The sequence below is a fragment of the Lineus longissimus genome, chromosome 17, assembly GCF_910592395.1.
Source record: "Lineus longissimus chromosome 17, tnLinLong1.2, whole genome shotgun sequence".
NCBI lineage: Eukaryota > Metazoa > Nemertea > Pilidiophora > Heteronemertea > Lineidae > Lineus > Lineus longissimus.
This window is the reverse complement of record NC_088324.1, coordinates 13806161-13824255: the sequence shown is the minus strand read 5'-3', so window position 1 is coordinate 13824255 and position 18095 is coordinate 13806161. Positions and strand designations below refer to the sequence as shown.

At 41.2% G+C, this 18095-nt stretch overlaps 2 protein-coding genes across 4 annotated transcripts; one reads left to right on the top strand and one right to left on the bottom strand.

Moving 5' to 3' along the window:
* The first annotated feature begins 7 nt into the window (after positions 1-7).
* On the top strand, positions 8-2048 carry LOC135501613 (small ribosomal subunit protein mS40-like). Its single transcript, XM_064793813.1, has 7 exons — positions 8-117; positions 311-440; positions 693-790; positions 1033-1104; positions 1293-1359; positions 1569-1628; positions 1748-2048. Exons 1-7 carry the CDS (start codon positions 19-21, stop codon positions 1819-1821), a joined length of 600 nt encoding a protein of 199 aa, XP_064649883.1. The 5' UTR covers positions 8-18; the 3' UTR covers positions 1822-2048.
* Positions 2049-2370: 322 nt separating this feature from the next.
* On the bottom strand, positions 2371-17303 carry LOC135501185 (hamartin-like). 3 transcript variants are annotated; one of them, XM_064793096.1, is made up of 20 exons: positions 17211-17303; positions 15184-15333; positions 13911-14014; positions 13373-13522; positions 12976-13120; positions 12575-12607; positions 11369-11529; positions 10861-11092; positions 10462-10692; positions 10004-10080; positions 9260-9800; positions 8255-8971; positions 7818-7961; positions 6811-6977; positions 6532-6662; positions 6307-6403; positions 5726-5963; positions 5176-5333; positions 4767-4902; positions 2371-4586 (listed from the first exon to the last, which is right to left on the bottom strand). In XM_064793096.1, exons 2-20 carry the CDS (start codon positions 15296-15298, stop codon positions 4075-4077), a joined length of 4089 nt encoding a protein of 1362 aa, XP_064649166.1. In that variant the 5' UTR covers positions 15299-15333; positions 17211-17303; the 3' UTR covers positions 2371-4074. The 3 variants fall into 3 exon arrangements, with proteins under 3 accessions (XP_064649166.1, XP_064649168.1, XP_064649167.1); XM_064793098.1 differs by having other exon boundaries at positions 7893-7961; XM_064793097.1 differs by lacking the exon at positions 12575-12607.
* Positions 17304-18095: the final 792 nt, after the last annotated feature.

The window sequence follows — 18095 nt, the reverse complement described above, 5'->3', positions numbered from 1 at the left end:
AGCAAAATGGCAGCGCCCATGCGAAGTGCATGGCCAATATTTTCTCTTCTAAAAAAGCAAATTTCTATCCAATCAAATACATTTCGTGTCAACAAGTTAGCTTTAAATTATGCTCAAGTATGTATGTTTCTTATAATCCAGTTATTTACATGAAAAAGATCCCCGTTTGTTGATAAGATCACAAAATGTGTGGAAGAAACCCCCTCGCCACCAAACTAGTACTGGGTGTCCCAAAAATAAACTTGTCAGATTTGGGAAATTCTATAACATGAAGCAATCTTCACAACAATAATATAATCTATTGCTTCAGGATGCTGCAAGAACTTTCTCTGTAACAACCTCCCTAAGACAAGATGAAGAATCTGAAGAGATGGCAGCAGAGAAACCGAAACGTCTTGTAGTCGATCCACCAACAAGCATTAGGTATCTAAAAAGTAAAGGTAACTGTCATGGACAATTAACTTCAGATGCGGCCTCGCACATATGGATCTACTGATGATAGCTGATCCAATTGTATAGTGGATGTAGCAGGCTATTGTTCAGTTTCTAATGCTGTCTTGTTCAAATGCAGTCAAAAGTGTACATTATCAGAAAGTTAACTTAGTCAAATCTTATATTTTTTGGCCTTCAAACACCTTCGTCGATAAAAGTGTGGAAACCTCTTTTACTAGTATGCAGTTCTTTCACTTCAGCCTACAGAACAACTTATGGAGATGACCCTGTATGGAAGCATTATCGCAGGAACTTCAAAGCGGGAATACCACCTGAGAAGACGAGGAAAACGTGCATTGTGAGTCTTAACTGTGTTGAGTCACGTGTGCCTCAAGTATGTGATGTCATACTAGGTCAAGGTCACTGACAAAGAGAAAGCTTTGGCCAGGTTTCTCTCATCAAAAGTACTGTCTTGACATGTGATTTACTCTAGAAATATATGGTGAATATAGTGTGAGCATTCTTAACTTACTGAGGCCAACTGTACTGTAACTTAACTGTACTACATTTCATTCATTTATCTGGCTTTTACTGTTTCAGAGAGCGGGTGAGGTTTCCACAGGAAATCCTTGTCCAATATGCCGGGATGAATACTTGGTCATTGACTTCAAGGTGAGAATGTTTCACTCGATAGAGTGAACTTTGCATCTCAATAGGTGGCGCCTAATTTAGATATATCTATGTGTCACAGTACAGAGTGTAAGTCCAGCCTGTTTGAGGTTGGTGGATATTGTGGCTAGTAGGTTAGCACAGTGAAAAGCATATTCATAGGGTACATAATATAAGCCTTTGCCTTTCAGAATCGAGATCTGTTGAAGCAGTTTATCAATCCGTATACTGGAGAAGTATTGTCATGGGATGTGACAGGTAAGAAGGATATCGTAATATCTTGTTATTGGAACAACCTAGCATCTGTAAGTCTTCCAGGTTACACGATTTGCAATTTTCACTGTTAAGATTGAATGCCAATTTTTATCTAGTTTCAAATCAATTACAAGCCTCTATCCAAGAGCCATCCTGAGAAAATCGGGGGTTAGTGTTCCTATTTTAAGACTGGCATCTTTAATATTTTTCAGGTATTTGCCAAAAACAGCACAAAAACCTTTTAGTTGCTGTGGAACAAGCACAGGATTATGGTAGGTACATTTCTACAAGATGGTGCAGTAGTTGAGTAATAGGACCGCCAACAAATAATTGCATGTAATTCACCCACGAAATATTCATAGAAATAAAGTAATTTCTGTCTTCTTTTCAGGCCTGATCAATGTGCCTCTACCCCACAGACATTACGATTATAGCGAATATTATCGAAAGAAGGAATCGTCATGATCTAGTATTGTAACCATTCAAAATGACTGTGAAATGTTGATGATCAACAGGGGTAATTCTGATTACCGGTAATGGGCAATAGTTGACTTGCCAGAATCTTTTGTAGCTGGTGAAATTGAGAAAGAATTGAAAGGAGTGCCTTTGACCCCTTTGTAATTTGATTGTGATGGTGGGTTATGCTTGTTTGAGATGCAAAGACATGTAAATAAAGTTTTCATACAATACAAGGGTTGTTCAATTCATTTTCTATTTGCTTGCATCAACTAGGCGAAGGCAACATGCTGAAGTACCACAAACATGAGACCGAGTGGGTGATTCCAGGCTTGTGTCCAGCCATCAATGTGCGATTGGTGCTATCCAGTCTTCTGACTGTCCTTGTCAGAGTAATGATTTAGGTGGTCTCCAGCAGTGGTTATCCTGCTGAGACTATGCCCAGCCCAGTGCTGTCACCTCGACTGTCTTGGAGACTATGTCCATGTCATCAACTTTCTTGGGTCCAACCTGTATATCCCCACAATCTGCATTTAATAAATAAACACTCAGTCAATATTTTGAACGCATGATCACTTTACTCTCTTTATAACATTTTTAATACCATGGTATAGAAAGAGTCATTCTGCAATACAATTTGTCTTTCGACGGAAAAAATATGAAATAGTTTGCAACCATGGTGGTGATTCAAACCATAAATCCAGGAATGTGACTATTGCCACTCAAAACATGCCTCTAAAATGGTTACTTTTTGTCTGATTTGGAAAAGATCGACTAAGAGCTGAGGCATAGATCTTTCATTTCTGCTGTCAAATTATGCCCTCTTCAGGAGGGGAAAAAAGGAAACCATCCAAAAATGAACACCTCATCCCCGTAAATGACTGTGTTGGTAATCCATTTCACAAGTAATCACACCCTCACATTTGCAGCTGATCAGGCAAATGAAACAGGAAACATAACCACCTTTCATCCGTTCTATTTGGCTGCTCAATAGCAAAAGCTGTGAACACCATCAACTTATGCATGAGTAAAATAATGGGTGATATGAATAAAGGCTAGCAAATGCTTTTACTTCAATTTTGTACAGAAAGGCCAAGTGTAAATGTACATGGAGTTTTAGATAAAAGCATTTACTACTCTATTCATATCAACCAATGTTAGATCTGAATCGCCACCATGAACTCTATGGAACGGAAGCACCAAATGAAGTTTTACTCAAACATGAATTAACAGCCGCTGTCATACAAAACACAAACAAATCTTAAAACACGCAATTGAAAAGTTAAGCTTATATCACAAATATGCCTTAATGTGGTATCTTTTGCAGTGAGGTACACGAACATGTAGATCTACTTTTAAGTACACGTACACTCTACCTACAGATGCCGTATTATGAGTTGGATATCAAACAGATATTTGGGCCAAAAATCAGCATTCTTAGTAAGTTAGAGTGTCATCTCGGCCACTGTATACACCCAGGTCCTTCTCCTAAATCTTAGGAATCAACCGTTGTACAGTAGAACCTCTCTATTAAGGACACCCTTGGGACTGACTAGTGCTGTCCTTAATAGAGAGGTGTCCTTATTAGAGAGGTCAAATTGAATGGAAACAACCTAGTTGGGACCAAAACCAGTGTCCTTAACAGAGAGGTTGTCCCTTATAGAGAGGTGTCCGCTAAGGGAGGTTCCACTGTAATTACTTTAAGGAAACAAAGGGTTCTAGAAAGGTGAGGGGAGAGGGCTTCAAATTCATTCTAAAGATTGTTCTGATTAAATACACACTACAGCCTGTCCCCCACTGCAAAAGTCAGAATAAGACTTCTTGAATCACAACTTTGAGCTGCAGTACAAACAAGGACAGAATAAATTCCACAAATAGATCACAATTTGCTTTTTCTAAAGGTGAGAATTTGGAAGGGACAGACAGCCAAACACAATGCAAGCACAACTTTGCTAAGACTGCCACAGATGGGCCTATTTTTCGTCGGTATGTCAGCAATATATATCGGACTCGATACTGGTTTGAGTTGACATTAGGAAAACACATGCATACTCTTTTTGGGGTTGAGATACATGTAGGAGGCCTCCATGGTCTTTGGACCATTTGGTCATAGCGGGAGACATGATAGATTGCAAAGATGACATTGACTGAGCTTTTTAGGAGAGGGAGCATCTGAGATACACTACAAGTGGAAAAGAGCCTTAGACTTGACAGAACGGGCACAGTGTTTTCCTAATATGAGACGCTGTGTGCTTCTGATCGCTACATATGAGAAACAATCCCACTGTCAACATTAAGTGAAGCACCGCCATCTTGAGCATGTGCATTACTAGCACTCGCTGATGTGAAATCCTCACGCTCCGTGCTCATCATAAAGTTCAAGTCAGACTCAGCAGCGCTTGCTTCTAAATCATCTGGCGGTTTAACCACCGAGTCATAGGGCATTAGAAATGATGGCTGGTCCATCGACTCATATCGCTGGCCCTCACTGGCGCATGTAAAGTTCGCATACAGAGGTTTACTATACTGAGGGTACGAGCTGATTTCGTGTGGTTTGTATTTTTGAAATGCATTTTTTCCATCTGTCGTGATGCTCCGGGTCAAGTAGTCATTTGATACACTTGGAGCTTGAGCGTTATTTGAAGAGTCAAATTCTCTGTGACTGGAATCCAATTGGTCGAGTGATGAGTTCTGCTCGACTGTGATTGGCCGCGTCGTGTGCGACACTCCATTTGTTTTCTGCTCCGGGCTTGTTTCACGACTAGTATCTTGACCTAACAAAAAGAAACAAATTCAATTAGAAAACACTTCTACTGAGGCTATTTATTATGAAATGAAAATGAGTGAATCTAATAACATTAAGCTTTGCCTTCACCAGTTCTTTCAAATGCTGTTAACTTCCACCTTTATCATTTCGGAGACATCTTTATCAATCAAAGCTGATTGACACTTACTTAAGCTACTCCCATGGGGGCTTCTGTGACTAGAATGGCGCCTGTGGTTCCGACTGTACTTGTGGTGAAGTTCAAGAACGTGAGCTTCCAACCTTTGGATCACGCTCTGTTGACCTCGATATTTATCATTCACACACTGAAAGGCAACACAAAGGAGACCATGGGATTTTGATCGATGTCTTAAAACCTCATTTGGCACCGAAAGTGTAAGTCACGTTTCTGTAATAAAGCACTACCCAACGTCTCACTTCTCATTTGGACAAAAAATAATAATAAGTCGCCCAACTAAAACAAATGATGAGCCTCTGTATATGTCATGCGAAACACGTGGCAATCGCATCTCAGGTTAAACTTCTGTAATGTAGGGTTATATCTGTTTTACATTTTGCGAAGCGGTTTACCAACTTACCTCAAGTTTTGAGGTGTAAACGTTTTTCACTTTTTCCAATGACCTTTTCTGATCTTTGATGACAACGTCTTTATTTTTAATCACTTCCTCTAAATCTGCAACTCGTGTTTTCAAAGATTCGGAATGAATCAGCACCTGATCTTGAGAGGACTTTAAAGCTGAAATAAAAGGAAGTATGGTGTAAAAATGAAATGCAGAGAAAACAATTCAGTGAATAGATGAATTCTGAGGCCTCTCAGGGTTGTTTGAGTCCCTCTCCCAGGCCATTTGAACCCCTCACTGAAGAAACATGAAACTTGTTGGCCTCTGAACAACTGTCTCCTCCTTTTACATGTGTGACCCGTCACAGCAAAACCAGGTGCTTGTCGCACAGAAGATGAGCCTAAATGACACCAGGAGATAATGGAAGTAATTGATGTGCTCATATTTCACAAAAGGCAAACAATAGAGAAATGAACAAACAGTCCGTCTCAACCTGCCAAGCTCAGAGCGACATGCGCCTGGTTTTGCTGTGATGGGTCACATGTGTACTAGGTATTCATCACCCTACCTTCAATTTCTGACTTGTACGCTTCAATAATCTGCTTCTGCCCGTACCCCCGCGTATCATTCTTGGACAATGCTGCCATCTTTTCCCGATATTTCTTCTGTAACTCTCCCATGAGAAGAAGCTCCTTATTGAGATGTTTCACTTGTTCCTGCAGTTCGTTTGTCAGTGCGACTTTGCTCTCGATGATGCCCATCTCCTTTCTGAGGTTGAAAAGATCTGACCTGGCCGTTTGCAGTTCCTGCAAATGTGCAAGCCCAAATTTATGTTGTGGAAGTTCCACATGAAATCAACAATGATTTCTGTGGCCTGGGTAGCCAGTAATCAACTGCAAAATCTGGTGAAGAGTTCATGTTTAGACATATAACAATCCCACAACGATGGACCGATACTTTGCTATCATGTGTCATGATGCACGCTGTGATGGATCAAAATACAGTTCGGATGATGTCAAAACGCAATGTACTACGATGCATTACAAAATGCATGACGTCATTGCCGCAAATGACGCCATCTGGCATAAAAAACCCATTGGGAACCGCAACACTGTAACATTTAGCGAAGTGGTTAACGTTTTCCCATACCTGAAGCATGATTTTCTTCTCATCCTTCTCAGTGACTAACATTGACTGCAGCTCCTTTGTCTTGTATTCAAGCTCCTCTTCTGAACGTCGTAGTTTACTATAAAATACACAAAATGAGGTCAGAAAAAGAGCCACCAATGCAATGGAACTTGCAAGTTTGACCGTTCATTGACTAGGTGGATGCGATCACCATTACGCCCTTGGGTGGTAACAAAAGACACTCACACTAATTCTGATTCCTTCTCAAGCTCCATGACCTTCTTCCCATCGGAGATACGCCGGTTTTCCTCCCGCTGTAACTTGAGTGCCACCTGGAGTTGCTCGATGTCTTTCTCCTGGAGCTGCAGCTGGTCACGCTGAAAGGTCAAATTTTGGACATGAGAGGCAAGAAATGGAGAGTGCCTGCGATGAAGACACCAGTAAGGTAACAATGGAGTATCAGCATTGGTGACATGATGGCATCTCTTGACAAATCGAGCAGACTTTATGACATTTTCAACTAACCATAGCGGAATTCTGTTCCTCCAGAGCTACATTTTTCACAATCTTTCCCAGCAGACGACGGTTCCGTAAGGCATGCTGCTCCCGTTTGTGGCGTTCATACATCATCTGCGTATGCAGTAGCATATTCTGCCCTCTGAGGATGTTTACTTCATCCGTGGGTGGAACACCTGCAACGAGGAAATAATCAGGAACATGTATTCTGATTAATCCACTTGTGCAGCACCGCAAGTACCATAATTCATATATCTTTTTGCATCCCCACAGCAAGGCAAACATCATGAAACATATAGCCAGGTACTAAGATCCCTAAAGATTGATGTCATCGTATCTTCTCTTATTGATCTACAACTTCCAAATCATGCTGGGTAACTTCAATCGTAATATTGTTAGAACACTTTCAAGTTCAGTGTAGGTCAGACAACTACTTTGGAACACATTTTTAGTCACAATCAAATGCTAAATCGAGATCCTCAATATCTAATAACATTATCTTCTTTTTTAAACAAGATAATTACACAATGAACCTATAGGTTTGTCTGTAAAGGGAATCCTATTCTTTCAAGAGTCCAGAGTTAAAATATTTAACAAAATGCTCGTGCTTTATACATGTAAAGGAAATAGCATACTCAAATGAAGCTTATGGTTGGTCTACGAAATTAAATCTACAGTATTCTTTTGGTGACTAAAGATAAGAACAAGAACTTACAACAGTCATTGTGAAATGGAACTACAGTAGAACCTCTCTACTAAGGACACCCTCGGGACTGACAAGTGCTGTCCTTAATAGAGAGGTGTCCTGATTAGAGAGGTCAAATTGAATGGAAAGTACCACTTTGGGACCAAAACTAGTGTCCTTAATAGAGAGTTTTTCCTTAATAGAGAGGTGTCCGCTAAGGGAGGTTCCACTGTACATATTAAAGATGTGTCTGGCTATGGAACTACAACAGGGGAAGTGTGTGGTTATGTGTCGGGTCAGGAGAGGAGACAGCAACAGCATGCATGCCTACCTCCAAAGTGAGTCCAGCTGATACTCTCACCGCTAGTCAGTGGTATGTGACTCAACTCTTTAGCATGAACCTCACCTCCGAGCTGGATCTGCCTGTCAAGGAGATCTGGTGGTGACAGGGATGTGAACAGTGGAACTTCACACCCTGAAACATAAAAGCAAGACAAAGACTATAAAAATCCTCCTCCTTGAAATGCTTTTGGATTTTTCGAAACATTTATCTTAACAACATGGTTGTGATGACGTCATCTCAACGTGGAAACAGTGTTATGTACCAGTAGTAAATGGGAACACCCTTGATGCTGTTATAGTGCAACTCTACAAACAAAGGAGAATGAGGTGTTCATGACCTTGACCTTATGACTGAGAGCATGGAACTGGGAACTTCCATACCGGAAATGTTCACGTAAACTTTCGTAAATGAAGTGTATAACTTACCTAGCACCCTTGGAGGGGATGTTGTGCTCAGATGAGGCTGGTTATGTGAATCCGAAGGAACGTATGACCTATCCATACAATTCTGACACTGAGTTATCGGCGTTAACGGCAGCGATAATGTCAACAAATCTTCATACGGGAAACGTCGCACGGGCATCTGGTCTAACTGATCAGTCTGTGATGTGTTGATAAAAGGCGGGCACTGTGGAGGTGGTTGCAAGTGATGCTGCATGTGGGGCAGACTCTGCACAACACCCGCAGCCATTTTTGGGTAAATACAGTGGACAGTGGTGCTATGAGTCACTGTAGTACTCTCACAAGTCACTGCAACACTCCCGGGAAAGGGCGACAACAGACTTTGGTTAATTGTAGTAGTCCCCTTGGAATCACTCTTGGTGACCCTTGACTCATCATTGTTCTCGACTTCCTCATCAAAACTATCCTCAATGGCGTCTGCAATTTCCATTTTGGATTTCAAATCAGGACATGAACTACTACGCACAAGTTTCCCCTTTTTAACGGATCGCTTTAATGTTGAGTCATTGTTGGTATTCATACTATTGAAGCGAATCCGGTTCACGTTTTTCATGAATTGTTGCATTGACTGAGCAGTGAGTTGGGGATCGTTCATTTTGGCACTGTGATCGTATGGTTCATGGTCTATCGTGATGCTGATGTGGGAGCCGTTGATGTCACTGACCTCATCATCATCTGCATCTGAAGTGACAAACACATTTTTGAAAATCTTTGCACGAAAGTAGAGAAAAAGTACGTCTGGAGGCAAAACAAACATGCGAAAACAAAAAGACTTGTTACACGTAAACCCCTTGCATCGCAGAGGCACTCTGCTTGGGGAGCTTTGTATGAGAAGTGTCACTCAAAAGTCTTTAAAGAGCCTGGAACAGAACGTCTCAAATTCCAGCCAGGTGATTCAGAAGTGGGTTTCCCTTGCTTCTGCTTCTGTAAAGAGCAACATTCTGTTTAGAGCCTGTACCTGTGACTTACCATGAACATGACTAATATCCTCCGAATCCGCCTCAGATAATCTCTTGATCAAATTGGGTAGCATTTCCAAGGGCACAGAATGATCTCCATTCAAACTCAGCTCGGATGCAGTCTGAAAGTCCTCCGAGGCTGTGCTCACGTCACAATCTGACTGGTCTACAATATTGGGCATCGAATGTGATGGATGGAGCGTGGGAGACTTCCCACTATCAGTTACAATAATTTCTTTCTCTGCTGCCTTCGTAGTATCACAGATTTCCTTTTTAGAGCCGTGTTCGCTTATGCTACGGTTCAATTTCAACGACACATCTGTGCTAGGGTCAAACGTTTTGCTTGTTTCTAATGCCTTATCACACGGCAGTAGCAGCTTTTTTGCCACCATTTTTTTCGCCTGGTTAGGCGGTTCTGATGTGAAGTCCCTCTTCATTGGCGATACATCAAGTCCTGGAGAGTGTATGGCACACTGTTGATTGCTACAAGGAGGAGTAGGATGTCCAACTGGTACACTTCGTCTTTTTCCCACAATACCTTTGGCATTTCCCTAAACAAAAACCAATGAAAATCCTTTAGAAATTTTGAAAAAAATCTTGTTCCATCTTCTGCCAAACATGGCGTGACAACACAGATCAACATTTTGCGTTATCACAGCAAATATCCTCAAGTAGTTTCTTTTGATTATGTTCCTGCCAATACTTTCTTCAGAACTTTCATCATCCGAGTACAGGAGGATAAATTTGAACTTACGTAATTACCACTATCTTCGTACGGCGGACTGTGCCTCATGGTTGGCGTTGGAATGGTTGGAGTCTCAGCATGTAACCCTGAAAATAAAGTTGAAATTTTCGTCCCATTTTGTCTTGTTTCTTTCCGATAACACTAACAACTCAATGCTAAGTCGCCCTCATTACCAGTCAAAGAGGTCAAACCTCTCTCATGACTTATGGCTGATTTTTTAGTAAAAAGGCCCAAGAGGCTTCACAAATTTGGACCTCAGGGCTTTCACAGGCATGAGCATCATTAAGAATATTGGTCAATTTGTCACAAAATTACCTTTAAGACAACCTGTCCAGCTAATAATGAGAAGGCTAAATGTGTCACTTTGACATATTCTTGGTGATGATCCTCGGCAAAGATCAAAAACGATCAAGATGTTTCAATGATTGTGACGATGATCACCTCATGCTGTCTACTCAAAACCATACCTTGATGTGAAGTGATGCTTGCCGTATTCAGGTCCGACACACTCTGTGAAGGCGTAACCTGCTGTGAGAGAGGTGGCGTCATCATGCCACAAACTGACGACGGACTCCACAGATCAGTGCTAGAACATTTCAACTGGTTGACTAATGAGTACTGGTCACTCGCCTCGTGGTCCCTTACATGTACACTTTGGTAGGGCTGGTGATGTGAAAAGAACGACTGGGTTTGTGTGTCTGAAATTCAAAGGAGGACAACAATTCATGATGAGCTTGTACACTCGAAGCTACTAAACTCGAAGAGGAAGTCAAACTGGGTACTCATTTTTTGAAAACTTGATCCAGGCCTTCCTGGGATAACTTGTGGTCACTTCCATGTGGCATGGCATTCATACGGTACCGTACCTAGAGGGGTAGTTGGCGCCTCCATCAGAAACATACTATCAATCGACGTTCTCTTTCCAAACAGGGGGCGGCGATGACCTTCAGCAGTTCCCTCAATCATGTCAAGGGACATTTTGGCACATTCGATCGTGATGTCATGTATTTCCATCGACTTCCATCGTGACGTTGACATCTCCTTCTCTTTTGAACTCGTCACTAACTGAGGATGCATGCGCACTCTCTCCAACATCGGCTAAAATTGAGATATCATATCTAATTGAACTAATTCTAGAACTTTTTGGAAAATGGCTTTTCCATCTGATGTTTTGATGATGAAAATTTCGCTCATTTTGACAAAATGAGACCATTTCATTCTCGAGGGAAGAGGTTACAGTGAATTCTGTTTTTAAACCTGTTCAAGTACTGTGTCAACTTTGCCGTTGTGCACTTCTGGCTTCCTCCAGGACTATGAAGCCAGCTTGTAGACGACCAAGACAAGGGCATACCTTAACCTTCAGTAACAACCTACCTTGATTCTTTGCTCAAAGACCTGTGCAACTGTGTGGTCCTTCTTACTGTAGTAACTCCGCAAGAAGGCAAGAAAGTTACATGGGTACATGCCATAGAGGCGGTGGAACAGGGCATACACTCCCACTTGTAGGTGGAGCAGGAAAATATCCGGCACATTCGCTGAAAAAAAGTTCAAATATATAACATCACTAATGACTAAGGTGCCTAGCACTGTTTGTACTGGTTCGTTCCGCCAAATCTTAACGGCATTGACTGTGGTTTTACCCACAAGTGCATACTGATAAGGGTTTCGGAAAGAGGTTTCACATAAAAATTTCTCTAAAGCAACACCTTAAGCGGGGTTTACATAGAGTACACCTTAAGCGGGGTTTACATAGAGTACAGAAGTGCCACAGAGAATCCTATGTAAACACAGCCTTGTTCAAGTTGAATGACAATGACTAGTAACCCTAGTAATAAGGCACCAACATAATATTCAACTTTAACATATTTGGGCAGGTTTTCACGACCTCTTAGAGCTTCTAAGAGGCTGTCTTTTGGACAGGGCTGCTTGTAAGTGAAAGTTCAAGTATTCTACTGCATATATTTCATTATAGACAACACACATGACTCAAATGCATCAGATCAGATGATGTGTAGAGGGAATAAGAGGGAGTTAAAGAAGCAGGCAAGGTCATGCAACCCAACTTTGGTGTCATCTGAAAGGCAGGGGTGGCAATGATGCTTTTTTCAGTGTTTGACCCTTTCCAAGCAGCTGGCTTGAGTAATTTTGTTCAGTCAGAAACTTGTAACTCACTCCGCACAGGAGTCTAAAAGGTCTAGCATTTTGGAACTGGAAAGTAGGCAGTGTTAGGTCATATGGACAAAACTGGCGAGTGGAGGGTCAATTGCAGGGGTTAAGCTCTCTGGTCAAATATACATGCAGACGTCTTTTTTAAGGCAAACTTATTCCTAAAGTATAGGCATTGATTTGTTGGTCAGGCACATGGGGAATTAAAAACCATGCAGCATGCATTTGGCAAGACAGAACTGCTACATTAACAGAAAATGTATGTTTAACCATCATTGTCTTTGGCCATTGGTGGTTGCTAAAGGCTAAAGACTAAAACGTACATTGAAGTTGCAATGCCTCAAATTCAAACTTCTATTTGAAACTTTCTTCCGAAACAAAATTTTTACACTTTGGGGGAAAACACTGACTAACCGTTCGGAAGTTCTTCATCAGAGTATCGTAACCCTAGAGATAGAATTATATTCATAATAATCATCATCATCACAGCACCACATAAACATATCTTAGGATTTTGCCAGAGATTTGTAAGTCGCCCACACTTTTGACCCCCTGTGTGGGATCTCTTACTTGCCCTGGCATAGACACTCAGGTACAAAGTCTCATCCAAAAGAACTGACGCAATATTTGTACCTTATTGTGTTGTCAACAGCCAGGAATTGGACAGTGACAGCAGTTTAGTTTGATTTAAATCCCCACTTCGCTGCTCAGGAATGTCTGGGCATGCAGACATAGCATATTGTAATGAAGCACTGACAGACTATGAGATGACACTAGGACTGCAGGACAGCAAGGTTCCCTTTCTATTCCCTTACCTGGTTTCTTTAGACTGAATGCAGCAAGTCTTGTGAAGACAATAAAGATGTCTTGAAGATGACTGCCGATTGATACGGGTATGACTGGCAAGAGTGTGGTGATGATTAGACAGGCACTCATCAGGATTGGCACGTCTGTGTCCGTCTGGGAAAAAACGGAGATTGTTCAAAGAATAGATACATACGTAGAACAGCTCACTGCACGTACTGACGAGCCTCATAGCCGAGAACATGTGTGCAGAAGACCCACATAGTCATTAGCCTAACAGACAAGGACATGTGTTGAAGAGCCTCATAGCCAAGTACACATGTGCGTCGAAGAACCCTACACATGTACATGTGAAGAAGAGCCTAATACACGTGTGTAAAAGAACTTCACAGTAACTTAGTTACTTACTTTCAAACATTTGATGATCGTGGTAAATAGATGGTGATTGACGATCTTATGAAGCCACGAGGGCTGCTTGCGGACGATGAAGCCAATGGCAGTTAGAGTTGAGACCCGCGTTGGTCCTTTCATATAATCATTCAGCTTGTCAAAAAGATGCTGAAATGAGGAAAAGACAAATTAATTCAACACTATGTTATACAGTACAGTCCTGGTCAGAACAGCTATACAAATGTATACTTAGCTGATTAAGCTAAGTCTGTAGCAGAGTCTTGACTCCAACGTCAGTGGTATTCACTGTACCTGGCATGAGATTTGCCTGGCAAGGAGGATAATGCCCCTGCTTGACACCATTAGTATCACACTTCTGCTGATCTCCCGAGTATTGGCTAGAACAGGGCTGATCCATCACTATGATGCTGGTACCTTCATCCACCAGTGAATCATGGAGTAGCAGGTCCAAAATAGTGGCCTGTGTCGAGAGTCATGGAATAACGTAGTTACGCGACTGTTGCGAGAGTATAACATTTTGAAGTTTTTGACAAACCTTGTCATGTGGTTCCCGAAGTCCTGCCAAAATCTCCAGGCTGTTATCGGACTGTGTCACCATATAATACTCCACCAAACCATTCAATAGCCATGCTTCTCGTGCTTCAAGGGAAAATGAGATAGTGATCATGTGGAGAAAGTCTAAAAGTTATGTTTTACCTCGCTGAAATAGAGTCAATAATCTCAAAAATACTCATGAGTTTTAAAAGTTTTAAACTTTCGGGATAGAGTTTGATTTTTTAAAGCACTTTGCCACAGTCATCAGCGCTTAAATAGTTAAAAGGCCATTTTATGCTAACAAAAATGCTGATAAACTGTAGGCCTTAGCCCATGCAATTCTATATCTTCTACATTTGTCAAATTAACCTAGAAAATTATGTATATTCACTGTAATTTGGAATCGCAGTAATTGTAATAATGTGCATGACACTAACTACATGTAAAGTCAAATTTAGGATTCTGAAATCCTATATTGAATGAATACGATTTTATAATGCAGCTGTTTTTCCATAATTGAAACCAGCGCCTGGGGTACTCTGGAAATTATCACTGATCAAAACAATGTTGACCTGGTTACACAAACAGAGCTTTGTAGATTAGTTTCAGACAGTAGTTTGCACAGCTCAGACATTTTCTGGCACTGTTACTGTTAGTCAACTCATAGTGTTAGTATCATGAAAATATATGTCTTATCAACTTATGTCATTCTAAAAACAAAGCGTTTCAAAAAAACCAAAGTTAAAACTCAGCCTATCAGAATACCGGACATTTAGCCATGATAAACTGGGTCATTTACTTATTTCATTAGGGGACACCGGCTCAGACAGAAAAGTCAACACAGACAGTTATTTTAGAGATAAGGTTGAGAGTTCAGTTTTCTGTGAAGGTGAGATCAGGCAGATGGATTTGCATGACAGGGCTATGCCTACATGTAGAGCAAGACACCAGGGCTCTCGATTAGATTAAATATACACACCAAAATTTGGAGGGGGTGAAAATCACAGAAAAATGTGGGGGGGGGGGTTCAATCCTCCTGAAGTATTTTTTGGGGTAAAAATGGCCAAATATGCTCCTATAGACCTTTTCTCCATCCAACATCAAAGTTCTCCAAATGAAGCCAAAGAAGACTAGCGATTGGTTTATGGCCTGAAAGAGCAATGTTTGGCGCAAACATGATGAAATCATGGTACCCTGCTGCATAACAAGCAAAAATCGTGAGAAATTCAAATTTTTATCTTTGGGCATCACCGTATTTAGTGTTGGTCCCTCACCTGAGTTTAGATTCTCATGAATGAGAGCCTTTATATCCTCAACAACTTTGAGCTCCTTAGACTCAAGGAGATTGAAAAGTTCACTGGCATCGACTTGCTGTTGTTGGAGGCTCATTGTGTTTCATTCATAGGTGTCTTTCATGATGAAAGCTGAAAAGAAAGAGAGTTTTACTTAGAAGTTAGATTTCATTTTTTTCTCTACCATGAATGATGAAGTAAAATCAAGTAAAATGGTACCATTATTTGAAATGAATAAAAGCTGTGATACAGTGATGATATTGATAATGCTTACAAATACAAAGTAGAAAACAGCCAGCCGCACACAAAGGCTATGTACTGGGGTTGTAACTAAACTGCTCACCACCTTGAAAACTAACTTACTTCCAAAATAAACTGAAAATGCATTGTTTTCATTAAATACTGCAAAAACTTAGTAATACATACATTAATTTTAAAGTTAGTAAATCCATGGCAGTATTCTGTTAGTTCTTCAGGGGCGGAAAATACTTCCACACACCCACTATCTCGAGACCTCTGGGGTCAAGATTAATATGATTAGGATACGTGTTGGTCAAGGGTGATTTTTTACGAACCTCATTTCACTATATATTTTAAATTGATTTACAGGGAACTAGAGAAAAAAACTGGCTGAAAATGGGTCATAACAATACTTTCTCAACTGAGTCAAAATGTTCGAAGTGCAAGTCCTGATTTTGACACTTTGAGCACAAGGTCAAACAAACAAACAGGATGTAGACTAGAGTTTATCAATACAAATGATAAATCACTTTTACCGATAAACTCTGTGATCATGAATTTCGCAACCTGTCCTGCATCCAAGTTCACCAAGAATCGGGCCAACAAACAGGTAAAACTCAGAAAAAGAATAGACAGACAAATATTTTTAAGCCATTAGCACTACCTATTGAGTAATTGACACATGTAGGTCAAGGACCTGACTGAGATATTAGACCCTTGAGTGGAGTATTTACGAGTTATACACTAGACATTTAGTTCTGGAACTTAAACTTCCAGCCTAGTTCCAGAAAAGTTCCATTACATTCAGGGGATGTGAACATTATACCAGAGGGTGGACGCCTTGATACTGTTCATGCTATTGCTAGGAAGATTTGTCCTTGTTGCCTACAATCCAACGGCCATGGCCACCAGATTTTAAATTCTATTTTAAAAGTTAAGACCGCGTGTTCTCCACTGACCATTATGGTCTAGTGGTTCTGTCTGGTGATCCGTTCACCAGACATACATGGATGAGGGCAGGACCAAGCCCTAACAACTGAATAAAAGAGGCGGACCCTCTTTTTTTCTGTTTCACATGAGAGTTGAGTGCAGGTACATTGTAGACAGAGTCTGTAGCTGTCCATGACCAGGCAAGACCTTGTCTATAACCACAACTTACTCCTTCTCAGAGTTCACCACAACAAGTCGATTTTGACCCGATATATCAGGGGGAATGATAACAACGAGAATACGCGACAATACGCCAATTGTCCAGCTAGCTGGGAATATATTAAGTGCTGCCGCCTGTGGCCTCTCTATGATCAAGGAATGGCACTGGCCACAGTGTCAGTGTCAGTGCACTAGCAACACATTCGGCTAGCCCAGCCCTGGCCCATCCCCAGGCCTAGGCGGCGGCAGGCCAGGCCAGTGAGCCCAGTCCGCTACACTAATGACTAAGTCAGTAGCAGTAGTATTAGTGAGTGTAGTCACAGTCACAGTCGCCAGTGTTACTGTCAGTGAACATGGTCATGGTGTACTACTTTTACTGGTGTAGTATTCATTACTAGATGACATAAGACAGTGTGACTCACACTGTGAGCCTGATCGAAGGACCGAGTGTCTGGCTGGCTGTGCACTGCATGCATGCGAGAGACAGTGCATCGGCAGGTAAAGCACAGAAACTTATTCACTTCGGAACTTAAAAGAGGAAATAAAGTGTGAAAAGCAAGTAGGAATGGTACATTAGATAACTAAATTGGAAGATAAAGTAATAGAATATTAAAGTTTACCGAAATAAGATGTATCAGAAAGCCGAAACTCTCGATTGAGTCATATATTTAGGTGAAAAGTTCCATATCACGACTTCTGACAGCCATTTTCCGGACAGTTCTGCGCATGCGAAACAGTAACCAGCTGGCAGAGGGAAAAAAACAATAACCAGCTGGCTAAGATCTCATTAGAATCAGGGGAATCGGGCGTTTCCAGTGATATACGACACAAATGGGTTGTCCTCATGCATTCACTTTCGAAACGCATTTTAAAATAGATGTTACGTCCTGTTAATGGGGCACGTCATCATCGTGTGCTTTTGGGAAAAACTCCCTAACGAGACCTAAGTCAAACAATAACCATTTTGAGTCTGGTTATACCCTTATACGTGTCTCAATTTCACCATGGTAAATCCACAATTCACCATGGTCAACTGACAGCACTTCACCATGGTGAATTGGGACGGTGAGAAGTATTTACCATGGTGAGCATGGTAAATCTGAGATCTACGGTAAGGGTAGGGGTGGCAGATGAGTCATCCTAATAGCATTCCGCGAAGATGACGTCACTGCAGCTCCTGCCCTCTATTTCCCCATCGCTGAATTAAAGGCAATGTCGGACAAACATGCGGTTTCGTAATGGATTCAGGCTTTCTAACTAGGGCAGTTAGATTCAATCTGGCACATGTCCGAGTGTTGGAAATACTACATAATTGTTCTGAATATTTCTCTCTCTGACTCTTTGGTATCATTCATGCTAAAAACAATGCAGGGTCAAAGATAATTGACTTTGAAATAAGCTCAAATGCGTAGAAATAGTGTCGATGTCCGACTGTCACGTGACTAAAACGTCATGAATATCTTATTCAAATGACCTTGTGAGCTATAAATAGTAACTTCGCGGAA

Bases quoted from the DNA above. Each gene is read 5' to 3' on its own strand.
- LOC135501613 (XM_064793813.1), top strand. From the start codon at position 19: ATGCGAAGTGCATGGCCAATATTTTCTCTTCTAAAAAAGCAAATTTCT. The intron at 118-310 runs GTATGTATGTTT...CTATTGCTTCAG, and splicing joins TAGCTTTAAATTATGCTCAA to GATGCTGCAAGAACTTTCTC. The intron at 441-692 runs GTAACTGTCATG...CTTTCACTTCAG, and splicing joins TAGGTATCTAAAAAGTAAAG to CCTACAGAACAACTTATGGA.
- LOC135501185 (XM_064793096.1), bottom strand. From the start codon at position 15,298: ATGAGCCTCCAACAACAGCAAGTCGATGCCAGTGAACTTTTCAATCTC. The intron at 11,093-11,368 runs GTAGGTTGTTAC...TCTCAATTTTAG, and splicing joins TCTTTGAGCAAAGAATCAAG to CCGATGTTGGAGAGAGTGCG. The intron at 5,334-5,725 runs GTAGGGTGATGA...CTTTTATTTCAG, and splicing joins GTACAAGTCAGAAATTGAAG to CTTTAAAGTCCTCTCAAGAT.